Here is a 16179-nt window from a genome sequence, read left to right on the forward strand (position 1 = left end):
ACTAAGGCAAGTTCAGCATAAGCCTATAGAGGGGTACGTAATGAAACATTTTAGATTTCAACAGATGAGGAATACACTTGTTTTGAAAAAAATAGAAGCCCGCAAGGAGTTTGTTGGACGTCATACCTGGGTCGAACTAAGCAGCTGATCCCCTGTTCAGGTGGTCCAGTAGAGAAGGCAGTCCTGTGAATCAGCAAGGTACAAACTGTGTGTGTCTTCATAGGTATCTTGAATCTTTCCAACTGGAAGCACATCTTCACAAAATCCTTACGTATGATGAAGTAATATGTGCTTTTTGGAGTTCTTGTTTTGTATCCATTATGGCTTAAAAGTTTCATCTTTGTACCTTTGCTCTGTGATTTGTTTCCATTTGCATATTGGCTGCGTACCGTGAAGGCACTGGTCATTCCCCTCTGCTCCATCCTGAGCTCCTGTCGCATCCAGTGACCATGGACTTTTCAATGACAGAGGGAGACAGGCACATATGAGGTGCCCAAGTAATGTTTGCTGAACCAAAGCTGGTGTGGCGCCCATCGACTTTAAAAGTGCTAATTTGTCTGAGTCATGAAATGATTTTTCTATCACAGACTTATTGCTCTTTTAAACTTCTGTATCAGAATGATGTCTAAAAATTTTGTATCAGTTTCTTTAGTCATAGGGTTTTTCTGAAGACATTTAGAAAATATATCCACATTTTTTTACTTAAAACGATTTGAACACTAGTAGCATACCAGGAAGTGTTTTTTGATAAGTAACCATTGGTAGCGAGTGTTGGATAAGTAAATGGGGAGGAATATTGTGATCTCTGCTTTTGTGAAACTTGTTTGAATAGTGAGACTTCTGTAAACAACTTTCCAACTTTCAAAAGATTATAAGAGTTGGGTGTAACTTGTTTCTTTTGTGAACCAGATCTAATTATGCTAGTAGAGCCTTCACTGAGACTTGAAAAGCCAGTTATTTAATGGTATACTCCATATTATTTTTGCTAATTGCTGCGTAATGCAATGTCAGCGGCAGGTTGAATAACTATTGCTCTCCGCCTTAGATAGGAAAAACCTATATCTTGCCTAAGGTGGTGATCCATTTTAAATAACATCTGAAGTACTTTTTTTCTACTTGGTCTAATTTTTTAAATCCCCTTTATTTTCTACACAATGTCTCTGGTAGGATCCCAGTGCTTGGATGGGAATGGTCTTAAAGCTTGTCCATATTTTATTCTGATACCACTTCAGAGCACTTTATGAAGGAAATGTGTTTAAAAGTTCTTTTCCCTTCGGACTATTCCGATAATTCTTCTAAAGCGAAGGATGTCATATCTTTTAAATGCCCTTCGTTCTATACCAGCTAGCCTGCCTTATTATTTCATCAGACACTTTCTGAAAGACTAGAGAGAAACTTCCTAATGGCTAAAGAAAGAAAAGTTATCTTTCAGTGGTGCAGTAATGATTCTAAATTCTGTCTCTGGGTGGTCTATTTTCCCCTTAATGTGGTAAGTCTTGCTACTTGTCCAAGGAGTTAGACCAAGTACTCCTCTGTAGTCTTCATAGCAAATACATAAAGTAAACTTTACATTGGGATTTTCATTGTCAGGGTAGGACAAATAGGCCTTCAACAGGCACTTGATCAGTTTTGAACAGTTTTAGAAGCCTTACCATGCTCTTCCTTGGTGTTCTCTGCCCTTGCTTACTAAAAAAACATCCTGAAAGTTAAATTTAGGGAAGGACTTTTGTATCCCAGTCCATAAATATCCTATTATTCTGTGTTGGTTATGTTTAGGGTTAAGAAGTATAAAAAACTCATTTTGGCCTTCAGATATGGGTACAAATCCCAATGGCAGGTAATGTGCAAAGCTTCTTGGGGTACCCCCAGCCAAAGTCATAAAAAAAACATTTGAAGTTGGCAAGTGGAGGAGTTCTCCATCCTTTTATCAGGAAGGCATATACCAATTTAGCCATTGCAGTTTGCACACACTGAGGGAGGACAGTACGGAAAAGCAGAGGTACCTGCCTTTGATGGAGATGATGGCTTTCATCATTCATTTCCAGGTGGTGGGGACTTCATTCATCAGAGTCTATTTTTACAGTTATGGCCTCTTATTTTGATAGAAATGAAAATGAAGGTCCAGAGAGGTGATCCGCTCACTTAAAATTAGGCCACTTTTTAGTAGCTGATCAAGGATTGCACTCCAAACTGATGACCATTCATTTACTGAGCAGGCACTGGGAGTACATCTTCAGTCCAGAGGAACCTTACACTCAAGTGTGAGAAATTACCAGGAAAACCAGCGATTATGATCCAGTGTGATAAGCCCTGCCAAATGCCTCAACCAGATGCTGTGAATGCAGAGATCTCTTAATTCAGTGTGGTGCTGGTCAGGGAATATTTCTTGAAGAAATTTGAGTCAGGCCTCTTGAAAAAATAATCGGTATGTCTGAAACCTCAGTTTCCTTTGTTAAAACTACCTTGCAGGGTTTGGGGGGAAAAAAGTTACAGACAGTAGGTACAAAGTACCTGGCTCATAGTAGGTGCTCATTAAATACTGACTGGAATTATTATAAATGGGAAGAGAGACACTGTTTTGGGAAAAACAACATCAACTAGAACCATTCCAATCAAGTATTCACCAAGCCACAGAGTTACAGAGGCGCTAGTCTTGGATCGTTGTTTTACAGTGATATGTGACACCAAGAGAGCATGGAAGAAAGGAACCCTCAAAATCTGCAGGGAATGTCCCAGGAGAGGCAGTAGACCTTTTACACACTGGGCAGAAGCTGAGGAGCCAGAGGAACCCTGCCCTAGCAAGTAGATGACACTGGAGGTAAAGGGAACAGGAGGTGATTCTCAAACATCTTTGATAATTTGAACTAAAATGTTCCCAATGAATCGTTTCTCCAAGCTGCAGATGTCACCAAAGCTGGGGAAATGATGTAAACCACAGAGCAGAGGTTCTTAACTGAGGAGTCCAGACATAGATGGCATGGATTTGTGCTTAAATGCATTCTTTTCTGAGAAAAGCATTTGTTTTTTTCATGAGATGTTCAAACTGCAAATCATCAAGTTGTAAACATGCTGAAATCCCCAGCACAGAAAGCAAACCAAGGTTTAACCCAAGGTCACAGGCAACTCTGGCAGAAGGAACTCATACATAATTGGGGAACCCCACAATCATTTCTCCAACAAAAATATTCATTAGACAGGAGTGCTCCCAGGGTTCTTGGCTTAAGCAGACACCTGGACAAGCGAGGTGCATTTGGCCAACTTGCGCTTCTCACGTTGGCAAGACACCAGCGGCATTTTTCGCATTGGTGGTGCCCTATGGAAACACCTTGCAGGATTTTACCTTGTGAAATCATTGCCAGACCCCTCTCCTCTTGGCAGCCGTATGTTATTTTCTTGCCAAATGGTTTAAGGCAGAAATGGCCTTAATATTGTGGGAGAAAAGATCCCTTATTTTTAGAGAAATGCATAAGCATTCTGAGAACGTGTGATGTGTTCAAGGCATTAAAATCTGATGCCAACTTCTTAAAATAGTGATTATCTTATTTAACAGACTTTAGCCTCTAGTCAGTGTTTGATTAGCATAATAGTGTAAGGGCAGTGGTAATGTCAGGGTTAGTGCAGAACATCACAGATTACTCTAAATCATGGTTTTAAGAAAATTGGGGATGAAAAGGATTTGATAGAAACTAACTTAGTTGAAATTATATCTTGATAGTTAGGAACACATCTGGACAGCCAAATATATCACACCGAAGAATAAAAATAACACAGTATGATAGTTTTTAGCTAAGCTCTCCTTTCTAAAATAGTGGAATAAAACCTATATACCATCAGTGGAGTAACTGTCCTCTTCATCCTCTATCTGGCCCAGTAGACAATCTAGTTAATGAAGTGTAACATTGTGAATGATCTTGCTTTACCAGCTAAGCTTTTCCCACCTGCTATCACAGATGAGCCACACACCAGTATTTTCATCAACCTGTTTGCAATGCCTCTCATCTCATCATTTGAATTTGGTGAAGCGACCAGCAAACACATCAAAATTGCCTTCCATTCTGAGTGAAAGTAAAGAAGAATAAGTTTCTTTTCTAGGCAATTTAATCCTGACACTGCTGTTTCCTGGGTCTGGCACCCACTGCTGAATGAATCAAGCAACCTTACCTTATCAAAGTCGTTAAGATAGAACTTTTTCATAGTTTCTGAGCTTTCTGTGCTTGCCGGAAGACTCTGATGAGGATGAAAAAGAAATGATTTTGTCCTTTGACAGATTGTGAAGGAATGCCTTCCGTGTCATGGTGAGGAGCAAGCTAATACACTTCAAGCTAATACATCACCGAGGCAGAAGGGTCTTGGTTAATGACCCTGCAGTAGGCTGGGGAAGAGACAGCATCTCACTAGAAAGACCTGCCATTACCATATAAAGAAAGTCTTGCTATGCCAGAATGACTTCCTTTTGAATTCATTTCTTCCTGCATCAGTGACAAGCCAGGCTGCACTTAACCTCTTAACAACCACCACTCAGCCCCTCATCTTGTCTTCAGTTGTTGGGTGAATTCTTGGTTTGCCCTCATGACTGTACATGTCTCATTTACTGGGTTTCACAGGCTAAAGGACTGGTGGAAGACAGATATATTCATGTATGGTAGCTCCAGTTAGTAGGTGGCATTTCCTCTGTAGATATTTTTGCTGGTTTCGCAGTCATTCAACTTCTTCACTGACAGTCAAGGGTGCCAGTTAGGGTTGTCAGAAGAAATGTGGAGTGCCCAGTGTAATTGGCATTTCAGATAAATCATTAAAGAGTATCACAAATGTTACTTATTTTTTAATCTACACTTCAAATTTAACCTGTGTTTTTATTTGCTCGGTTGGGCAACCCCAAATTGGTTCTTCTGCAAATCAGATAACCTGCTCCTCAGAACTGGGGGATTGATGATATTCTGAAGGCATATTTTCTGTGGTCATTTCCTTACAGTACATAGCAAAACATTAGGAAATAGGGACAGATGTAAGAAGAAAAAAGGATTAAACATTAGATGAATATAAATGGGATTGTGAGAACTCAATGAGTTACCTATGAAAGCTGTGAAAGTTTTATGTTGCCAGAAGAGAGTGATTTGAACAAGATTCCAAAAGCTACCCAAAATTTAGCTTCAGCCAGTCTTCCAAAGGCACTAAAATGTACATTTTCATCCAATTTCTTGATTTGGCATTCTTAGCCAAGGTCTCCCATTTATCTTCCAACTATATCCTCTGGCTTCCAATTTTTTCCAGAAATACATTAAATAAAATAATTGTACTTGTAATCACAGAATATCTAGTATAATTTATCAGTGGTTTTTTGAGGAGAGAGATGAAAACATTTATACTTTTCAAAATAAAGTAGTTCTTAATTAAATTCAGTAATGCAAATGGCAAGTGGGTGCAGGGAAATAGGAAGCCGTCCAAGTGGTGACTTCATAGGCTATATGAAAATGAAAAAAATAAGATAAATCCATGTTAGACAAGGAGCGAACACAGGCTTTGAAATACAGTTGAACTTACTGCAGCCTCTGTGTGAGATTCTCTGGAATAGAACCTAATGGGGTGGCTCCTTGCCTACTGGTTACATAGTTGAATGATCAGAGGGCTGACGTCTGACCCAAGAGGGACTAAAAAGTTGCCTACCTCTTGGAACCTAAAACTGAACTGCAAGACACAGAGAAGTTGCTGGGCTTAAACCTGACAACAGTGGCACTCTTAGAGAAAATATCAAGGAATATTTCTACAGCCATAATCCTAGAAGCTATCCTTACTATTGCATTTCTTCAGTTTTAGACTTCAGCTCTATCTTAGATTGCATGAACTAGTTCAGTATTTTTCCAACAGATGTCTGTGTGCTTAAGTTAGCAAGAGTTGGCTTTTGGGTTGCTTGAGAGCAAAAATTTGTATGACGTTTTGAGGTCACTTCATCTCTCATTTTGATTCTCATTCAATCAAACATGCCATATATTTTGTTAATTAGGAGACAGAGACCAGTGAATGAGATAAACACGAACTGTACTTCATAGCATTTTCTGTCTAGCCTAGAAAATAGATGCTGATAAAGTATGGAAATGGAAGGGTTTATTCGTTCAATAAACAAATATTGAGCACGTGTTATGCATAAGACACTGTCCTAGACCCTTGGAACATTAGTAAGGGAAGCAAAGATCCCTGTCCTTGTGTCTTTCAGCAGAGGATAAAAACTGTAAATACTAAACATAGAAATACATAAATAAATAAATAATATAACTTTAGAAGACAGTAAGTCTCATGGAGTAATAAACGTTAGATTAGAAGGAACAGTTTATCAAAAAGCCTAGAGACCAGAGAGAAATGGCAGGTTGGAGAAACTGAAGTTATTAGCGCTGAAATATTGACAAGGCCAGTGGCTCAGAATGACGATGAAGAGGTTAGCCAAAGTAGGTTGTTAAGGACTTTATAAGCTATTTGGAGGATTTCGAACTTTATCCTAGGGCAATCCACAGCCACTTAAGAGTTTTAAGCTGTAGACTGACATGATGAGATTTGCATTTTAGATTTACCATTCTGCCTGCAACCTAGAAAACACATGGAAAGCAAACAGTAGTGGATAGGATGGAAAAATTAGGAGGCTCTTGCCCTAGTCCAAGTGAGAAATGATCATGCTCTCGACGAGCATGTGTTTCAGGAATTGGAAGAAAGGAGCTGGTTTGAAATGGCTGTTACCAAGGCTTAGATTTTTAGCTTCTCGTATTTATAAATTGATGCCCATCCAGCTTTGTCTTCTGTCCTCTGGCCCTTAATGCTATATAAAGCCAGTTTGAAGTGTTGACCGCCTCATCACTGGCTACATCTCTACCAAGTTTAATTATGCCTCATCTTCAGGAACAAAAATGTATACTAAGCAACTATTTAAGGAGCTCTGGCAGCCACAGGACATTCATTCTACTCACTTGCATCCGTATCTGCCTACCCACATACCATCACCCTCAAATTCCAAGGAAACCAATACAGGATACAAGTGAACCAAGTATACACAACTCCTTTGCTAACAGGGCTTTCTGCCTAAATTCTTGTATTTTTTCCTTCTCATGATATAGAAGAACACCACGTGCTTCTTTTTCCACTCCACTATCAGGTCGAGAACAATGGTTACATGCTGGTCAGCAGTGGGTCATTTGGCCCCCTCATAATCTGTTATGACATCTTGTTATGCACATATAACATTTCTTTAAAGGAGGTAAAACTGAACAGTTGTTAATGGTTGGTTGCTGTACAGGCAATTAGGACTTAGCCATTTTCATGGGCATGTATTAAGTATATGGTCCCCCTCTGCAGTTATTTGAATTCTTAATTTCCAGCTTAGGTAAAAGTCCTCCCCTAAGTGGTCAGTTCCTTCTTTTCTTCGACCTGGGTCTAGCTCAGGCTCTTTCAGTCCCGGAGTTGTAGACAAATTACATCCCACCTTCAACCCCATTGCTTCAAGTTTTGCCAGTCCCAAATATAATAACTTTCCAAAGTGGAAAAGAGACTTCAGTTTTCTTACCATCCCTCCAAAATGTCCCCTCTTGTTCTCGTGGGAGTGAGAAAGAAACAGAAGTGCACCAGTACCACCCGTCTCCATGTTGGCACATGATTCCCTGTGGCACAACTGAGTGTCCCTGATTCTTGAGAAATCTGCCTTCCCTGTGGAGCGAAGGTGGTGGGATGGGGAAAATGGAGCTTAAGGACATGGATTTAGCAGTTCCCTTTGTAATGTCTTATTATACAATGTACTTTTTAAACATGGGTTCCCATCTTGTATTACTTTGTGTCTTGGAGTCTCTCCCTCATGAATTACTTTGCATCTTGTTTGAAGCAAACCATTTTAAAATTTATATCCTGTCCTACTTTCACTTCGAGAACTTTACTCAAAATATCTTTCTTTCTCCTGCCCTGCTCTGTTCAGCATGAACATTTGATGCATTTCACACTCTTTTAAGATGAAGAAAATAATATGCTAATCTGAATAATGGTAAAAACCAGTGCACAATAGAGATTTCATTCTCAAAAGAGTGGACCATGCATTATTATTGCTGTCAGTTATCTCTATTGTGAATATAAGTCATGCAAAAGACAAGGGATAGTCAAACAAGAGAGCAGAACATGAAATTGGGAGTATTCTCAATTTGATGGAGCCCAGCATGGTGGATGCTTGCTCCTTAAGGGCAAGGAACATGTTCTGTTCCCTTTTGTGTCCTCTGTTCCACCCAGTCAAGCACAAACATGCCAGTTACTCGGTCCGAGCTTAGATGAGTGGAGTTATTTGAAATTAATGATAAATACTTGGGAGACATTCAGTATTGTACTTAATCATGCTAGACATTACCAGGGATGGCAAAGAAGAGCTTTTGACCAGGAAGCAAGTGCTGGCTTACCTGACTCTCTGGAGCTGGTATGTGGACACACCCAAGGAAGGAAAAGTCCCAGGAGGGAGCTGCTAGAGGCAGACTAGAAATTGACAAGGGACCTCAATTTCAGTATGCATCAGACCCCCTGGAGGGCTTTGCAAAGCAGAGTACTCGGCTCACCGCCTGGGAGTTTCTGATTCCGTAGATCTGGAGTGGGCCTGCGAATTTACATTCTCAAAATGTCCCTCCCAGGTGATGTTAATGCCCTTAATCCAGGTAGCCCACTTTGAAAACTACCGAATTAGACCTTGGAGAGCTGTCTCTGCTGAGGGAACTGCTTATTTTGTGAGGGGCACCAGAGAAAGGGTGATATCAGAGGGCAACACCTAGATAATGTAAGTAAATGGACATCAGAATAGTTTCAAGGGTCTTGTTTCCTCCTGATCAAAAGGACTAATGCCTACACTGGCAGGGAAAGTAGAGAATGGCTCCCAGAACTCAAATGCGAGTTAAAATCAGCTGACATACAAGAGATGGGAAGATGGGATGCATGGAATGGACTTAGTAATACTTCCAGCTAAGTTAACCTACTTTAGCAGTGTAAGACCAGGTACATAGACCTAAGCTAATTTATATGTAGGTTATTCCCCCAAAATATTCTTACAGTGCCAGGACAGTTCATGCCCTTTAGTGGACTGTGCATACGCCAAGGTAAATGCAGAAGATGGAGGAAGGGAAGCCCAAGGGGAGGGGAAAGCCATTCAGAGGGAGGGGTAGGAGAAATCATGCTCACCCCCACCTCACCCTTCGCACTCAGCTTATGCTGTCCCCCAGGTAAACAGCCCTGGGCGGTGTCCGAAACAGTGTCCACAGCTTCAGCAACCAGGTGTCATGTGGACACATTTTACCCTATTGCAATATTGAGACGGCAACTGTCGAAAATTTAGAACTGACTTCATACGCTTCTTTGTGACCAGCTAATTCAGTTTCTTGCATTTTAAAAGTTGCATGTGAAGTTTTTGCACACTTACCTGTGTTTCTTCTACATGAATCTTTATAGAAGGCAGTAATTATTTAATAGGACTTTGGGAGACGCTGACATTTTCATTACAGACTTTCACACACTCAGGTGCATTTTCCCAGTTTGCCCACAGAAACGAAGAGAGGTATCACATTAAAATAAACTCTGTCTAAAAAAAAACACTGAAGCATTTTGGTCACCAAATGGTCAGATGCTCACATTTAATTTTTGTTAATTTAAAAATAGTTTTAAAGAACTGCTTAGAGATCCTTTCAAGGTCCCTCAGCTCGTGTATAAAAAGACACATAGAAATGGCTCCAGAGACCTTGGCTACACACCCAGAGGTCAACTATTTCACGGCTGCATTGCTCCCGTTCCCGCTGCAGGTACGTGGGACTGCGCTGCAGCTATGAGTGGGATTTTAAAGAGGAAGTTTGAAGAAGTGGACGGCTCCTCACCCTGCTCCTCTGTGCGGGAATCAGACGATGACGTTTCCAGCTGTGACAGTGCCGACAGTGGGGACAGCGTCAACCCATCCACTTCTAGCCATTTTCCCCGTGAGTACGGAGCCCATTCCTGAAGCTGACTTGTCTGGTTCTATAGTCTTGTCTTTTTTATTTTAATCTTTATTACAGTTTTTGTTTTTTACAAGAGATAATTGATCTAAAACTAACTGTGATTAAGTCAGAGTGAAATATTTTTGAGACATCGTGGATTCCTTTATTAACATTGCTTTTGGCAATGGATTATTAGACAATGTTAGCCAACTGAGTCAATGAAAAAAAAATGACATTTTATAGGATTACTGTTCAAAGAAAGCATCCTAGTCTGGGAATAGATTGGGAAAGACAAGCCCAGGCACAAAAATCTATCCTCCCACAGTTGAAACAGTATTCTGGGAGGCCAAAAAGAAAAGGACATATTTGGGAGGCGAGGGCCAGGGTTACGACGGGGAGGAGCTTAGGCAGCCATGCACTGAGAGGAGCGGACCAAACTCTCAGGTGTGCAAGGGTACGCAGTTTATTTCTCTTTCTTACTCATCCCGCTAGTCCTTTACCCTCTAGAATAATATTTAAAACCCCCCAAAAATAAAAGGAGAAGTATGATTTCTCTCTGGTTCCTTTTTCTACTACATTGTAACATCAGTCTTTCCTGTCAGGCAAGGTACTATGAGATTTGAAGGACTGACAAGAAAAATTCTTAAGGTAATACAATCTACAGGCTAAAGGAAACTGGCTAGTATTCGTATTAGCTAAATGATCTTCTTGAATGTATGTTTCTAACCAGAAGATTTTAATATATAATGATAGATGCCTAGTCTTAGGTTTTCCATATTTCGATTGGGTAGCTGATTTTATTAATGATTCTATAACATAGAATTGATTTTGGAAATGGAACAACCCAGAAAAAAAAAATCAGCAGTATTTTTTAAGAGGTAATAAGTTTCTCAATAAAACTGTTGAACACGAAACAAATATGCTAACCTCCACGGCATCCCTTTAAATAAGCAAAACTAATAGAAAATATAATGAAAGGGCAGTTACAATTATTATAGAAGAAAAATCATTGATATTCAGGGACAAGGTGATTCTGTGATGTAGGTGATCTACAAATGTATTTATATATTATGATATGAAATGAGCTTGTGTTTTGATTCAAAAGAAGATACTTGTTACCTATCACTAGTAATAGTGATTAATAACAGCATCAACATCTAACATGATATTTTCTGTTGTGAGGATGCAAGTGAGATGATACACATGAAAGAACTTAGAAAAAGGTCAAGAACTAAGCACTTGACCTGTTTATATTAAAAATTATAATCATGGCTAACATTATTGGAAAGATGCTAAGCCAATAGCTTTATATATATACATTATCCCTATTCTTAACAGCCATCCTGGAAATACCACTATCTGTAATTTACAGAGGAAATAAAAGGCTCAGAGAAGCTAAGCATCTTGCCCAAGATCACACAGGATTTGCATATATATATATATTCTATTCTATAGTCTTCACCTTTTCCATTATCACATTCTGCCCTTTAATTATATAATATTGGACATGTCTTAAAAATGTTATTTATTTTTTGTTATAAAAGATTACTTGAATCAGTGAAGAGAGGTTTTTTATTATGAACATAAAGCTTTCATCATTAATTTATAAGTTTAAAAGTATAATATTAGCAAAATCCTCAACTAGATTTTCTTAGAAGGTGACAGAATGATAACCTATTTGGAAAAATAAACTAATGAGAACTAAGGGATATTTTTAAAAAGAAGCTGTAATTGTTGAAAAACCATTCTGGATATCAAACCATTATAGAAAGTGATATAATTTCATATTTTTGGCACTGTGCTAAATCTAGGAAAGTAGAGAAAATCTTAACATATTATATACAAGAATTTACTATATCTAAGAGTAAAGCATTGCAGAACAATGGAAAAGGGAAGGAGCATTTAATAAGTGGTTGTGTTTAATTAGAGTTTGAGAAAGAAATAATTTAGATACACATCTCACAACATATGCCAAAATACAATCCAGATGGATTAAATAGATAAGTGCCTTATTTTAGGTGAAATCCTGGGGGAAGTTTCATATCTGTTAGACATTTGGTAAGATCATTATCTGAGCTTTGAAGTTACAGGAAAAAGTCCCATTGCAAAATACTTAACATATTTAATGACATAAAAATATGAAATTTATCTGCTACCAAAAAAAAAAGCCTAAAGTAAAAATGAAACAATCTATATTGGAAAAAAATATTTGCAGTTAATATGGTATATGGTTATTTTCTAGATAGAGTATTAAGAACACATACAACTGTTTTAGATAAACAGAGACACATCACCCCAGAGACAATCCATGTAGTAGAAAATATGATTAGCAGGTATTTTAAAGTATTTAACAACAATAATAATAGCAATATAGATTTAAAAAATACTAATGAGATCCCATTAGTGTGAAGTCACAGCAATTTCATCTCATGAAATTAGTTTTCCTTTCACCAATAAAAAATACCAATACCTAAGTTCTGGTGAAGGTTACAGTGTAAACCATAGGTACATACATTGCTATTGATGGCAGTGAAATTTAAGAAGCGCTTTGGAAATACAAGAGCTATAGTAATACTCATATCTGTAAGTCTGTACTTCAGATACTTTATCTGAAGGGGGAAACATCAAAACCAGGGGAAACTGCATAAATGAAAATGATGGTGGTTAATGGTAGTACCAAAAAATGGGGGTTGGAGTTGGAGGAAAGGAAAGTAACACGTCCGAGAGTGGGGAATGATCTATTAAGTTATAGTGACTTACACAATCTGTTTATTTTCATGGTAGTTATGAAGACTTGATTGCAATATGTAAACTGTTTAAGAAATACTGTTAAGAAGAGAAGAACATAACATTTTACTTGTTATCAGGGAAAGTCTATATGTATGTAGGAGGGCAAAGAATGGTAAGGTGCCCTAAACACTGAAAACGATTTGATTAGTTGAGGTATAGGAGTGATAGCGAATTTTCATATTTATTCATTTGTATTTTGTTAATATATTACATATCCCACAACAAGTAAGTTTTAAACTTAAACTAAAATGATGACTGTAGTCCAGATTGTGTTTATGTATATAAACAGCCGATTGAAGTGGCACCATCAGCTAAATTATGCAGTACGTCAGCTAACGAGTAAAGACTTCTATGAGTTACGTCCAACAGAAATTGTCTTTCCCATTGCAAAAAACAGACATGTTTGATGATATCCAAGGAGTTACTGAAATGCGTCTGCTTATCATTTATTGTCAGTGGTAGTTGGCAATAGTTGGTTTGCTAAATTGCTGATTTAACTTTGTATTAAACAAAACCTGGCAGAGATTTCTTCAAAGATAGTTAAATGATCGATGTAAAAAAAAGTGCCCTTGTCACATAGCAGTTTGCTTAGTTCACCACGTTCATATTATGGAGAGAGAGGAGAGTAGGAGTAAAAAAACAAAAGCACAGAAAAAACGAAAACCAAACTATTAAAAGATGAAAACTGCCTAGAATATTTACTGTATCAAAGATATGAACATGTTAATCAATGTGAGAGGAGTAGTTCAAAAGGTTTCTTGTTTCTCAAAATGCATTTTAGATGATTTGCTAGTCCAAAAATTGAAGCATAAATTTTTAGAAAATGTTTTATTAATTTTTTCATCTAGATGAAAATACGCACTTATTTGCAGTAGTCTTAGCTGCATGTGAACTGATGAGCATAAACTTTTGGAAGTGTTCTTATTGATGACCCCTATTTCCTTAATAGATTTTTCTATTTTCAAAAATAAAAATCATTACCTGAGAGTAAAGAAGGATTTTTAAATGACTATCAAATTTGGGTAGCTTTAGGAAGCCAAATTTAGGTCCACACTGAGTTTTTTAAAAATATGATTATTTAAATCTCATCATGATCTCATCTTTCAAATGAAAACTATCCCATATACACAGTGCTTTATATGCACACTACTGGGTAACGTAACATTTTTGTTACCATATAAATAAAGAAATTGATAACGACTGGTACGTGTTAGAAGCTATGGAAGTAGAAAATTCCATGCTATCCTAAGCTTTCTGTAAAGACACTCAATTTGGAGCACATCACATTATAATAATAAAAGCTTCAAAATATTAATCAGTGAGAGCATTATGCATTTTTCCTTGGGCTTCTGAGTTTTGCTAGGCAACTCGTGTACTTAACCAGCGATCCACCAAGGTCATATCTTGTACTTCCCTTGAGATAGAAGCAGCTGGATTCTGTATTGCTGTGGAACACTGCTTCATTAAATCCCTGTGGCTGTACAGCCAATCAGCCTGCACTTGAGTGCTGTCAAAAGGAGAGCTACAGAGAAGCTAGAAAGGCATTATTTTCTTCTGCCCTCTCAAGGTTCTTGGCACTTCACACGAGCAATGAGAAGCCGTGTGATGAAACATCTTCCTCCTGAAAGGCACACATTATTTTTCCTGAAACAGAATGTTTCTGCAAATAAATGTGCAATATTTAGAAAGTGAAAGTATCATGAGGTAAAAAGATAGATATTCTAAATTACACATGAAAGGTAGAGGATGTCTTATATAAAGATAAAGTTTTTTAATTTACAAAACACTTTCTTCACATTCTTGAGTTCATTTGAAATCCAAAAATTTGTGTGATTAGGAGCCATTATTGTACCCATTTTATAAAAGTAAAAATTTACATTCAGCTATGTATTCATAATTTACCCAAGAGCTGAGACTGTAATCTGTTTCTCTCTCTCCTTCATTCCTTTCTTTCTTATTTCCCTCTCTTTTTCTTTCTGAATACACAGGGAATAAATATGTTATGATGTTCACCCAAGCCAGAGTCTTTCTCCAAAGATTTCCCTCTCACTGACTGCACATTTCCAAATTAGAGATAAAGAATCAATAGAAAATAGATTTTGACATGAAATGTTGTACTCGAAGTATGCCTGAAACATACTTATTCTCTTTACCAAGCAGTTAAAATGCACTGAAGATTTAGATTCAGTTTTAAATACAGTATATCTTGTGGTACAGGTTCTATGGGGGTGCTTGCAGACATGTCGGAAGACTACGAGTACTGAATACAACCTGGAGAGAGAGTGACAGGTCATGTCTACCTGACATTCTGGTATCAGTTTGAGAACTCACTTTAGCAAAGACTAATGCAGCAGTCTACTCCTGACTCAAAGATATTTCGAACAGTAGAGGAGTTTTCAGGCAGAAACTGAACACAGACCTTCTAGGGGAAGTCTTCAACTGAACAGGAGGTCGGACCCCACAACCCTCAAAAATTCCTCTCTACTCAGTGATAATATGATTCTAAGAACAAGTATCAAAATAGTATGTTCAGAGCTGATACCAAGTAGGAAAAGATAAACAGCACAGGTCTGGACACCTCTGAAAAGCTACTATTAAATCGGGATCCCCAGACTCTCTGCACCCCTAATGTTGGAAAAGAACACCAGTTAGCATGGCCTTGTGAGGTCAGACCTGGAACCAGTTGCGGATCTGCTATTCTAGGTCATGTCCCTGTCTGAACACCAGAAGTGAACCAGTTGACTCACTACGTATTTAATTTAGTTCATTGCAGAGATAAGAGTTAGGTGGTTGGATCATTACTAGTGGAGAAAGATAGGTATGAGTTAGCAGTCCATTTAGAAAATACTTGGATGTATTGTAAAGCCCATTGTCTGGTATAATGGGATTATTTTTAGATCATGTCATGTGAGAGATCTGAGAGACCCAGTATGATGAATGAGAAAAAAGTTAACCATTGCTGCCTCCCCTGACCTTACTTTAGACCATCCTTCAGGCTGAAATGTCTTCTCCTCTGCCTCCCAATGTCTATGAAGTTCTATACTTGCTGCAAAGTTTATGTCAAGCATTTATTTACCTGTGTAATTTTATCAAATCTCTTATTCTCCTCATCTGTACCCAGATCTCCCGGTATTTCATTCATCATTCAAAAACTTTGGCAATGGTTTTCTATCTTCTTTCCATCCCAGTATTTCCCACCAAACTGTGATGTCAGCAGCCATGGGATGGCTCATTGAGCCATGAGTCTCATATTTCCTTGACCACCTCTATCCTGGAGTCTTTACTTCTATTCCATTCATGTCCTTCCCCTCCAATCCATTTAGCTGCTTTTGTCCACAGCCTCACCTAGAATAATTTTTAGAAGTAGAACTGCTCTCCCACCGAAATATCAAACTTCAGTCTTCTAAACTCAGACCACCAT

The 16179-nt window shown here is 38.2% G+C and overlaps 1 protein-coding gene across 5 annotated transcripts in view; it reads left to right on the plus strand.

Annotated features, from left to right (window-relative positions):
• CSRNP3 (cysteine and serine rich nuclear protein 3) overlaps window positions 1–16179 on the plus strand; it is a 179121-nt gene that overhangs the window by 99177 nt on the left and 63765 nt on the right. For all 5 annotated transcript variants that reach the window (XM_073241590.1, XM_073241591.1, XM_073241589.1 and 2 more), the window contains one exon: window positions 9798–9968. In XM_073241590.1, coding sequence (XP_073097691.1) covers window positions 9798–9968 — 171 coding nt within the window. The remainder of the gene's footprint in view (window positions 1–9797; window positions 9969–16179) is intronic.

Source organism: Manis javanica, chromosome 7, assembly GCF_040802235.1.
Source record: "Manis javanica isolate MJ-LG chromosome 7, MJ_LKY, whole genome shotgun sequence".
Lineage (NCBI taxonomy): Eukaryota > Metazoa > Chordata > Mammalia > Pholidota > Manidae > Manis > Manis javanica.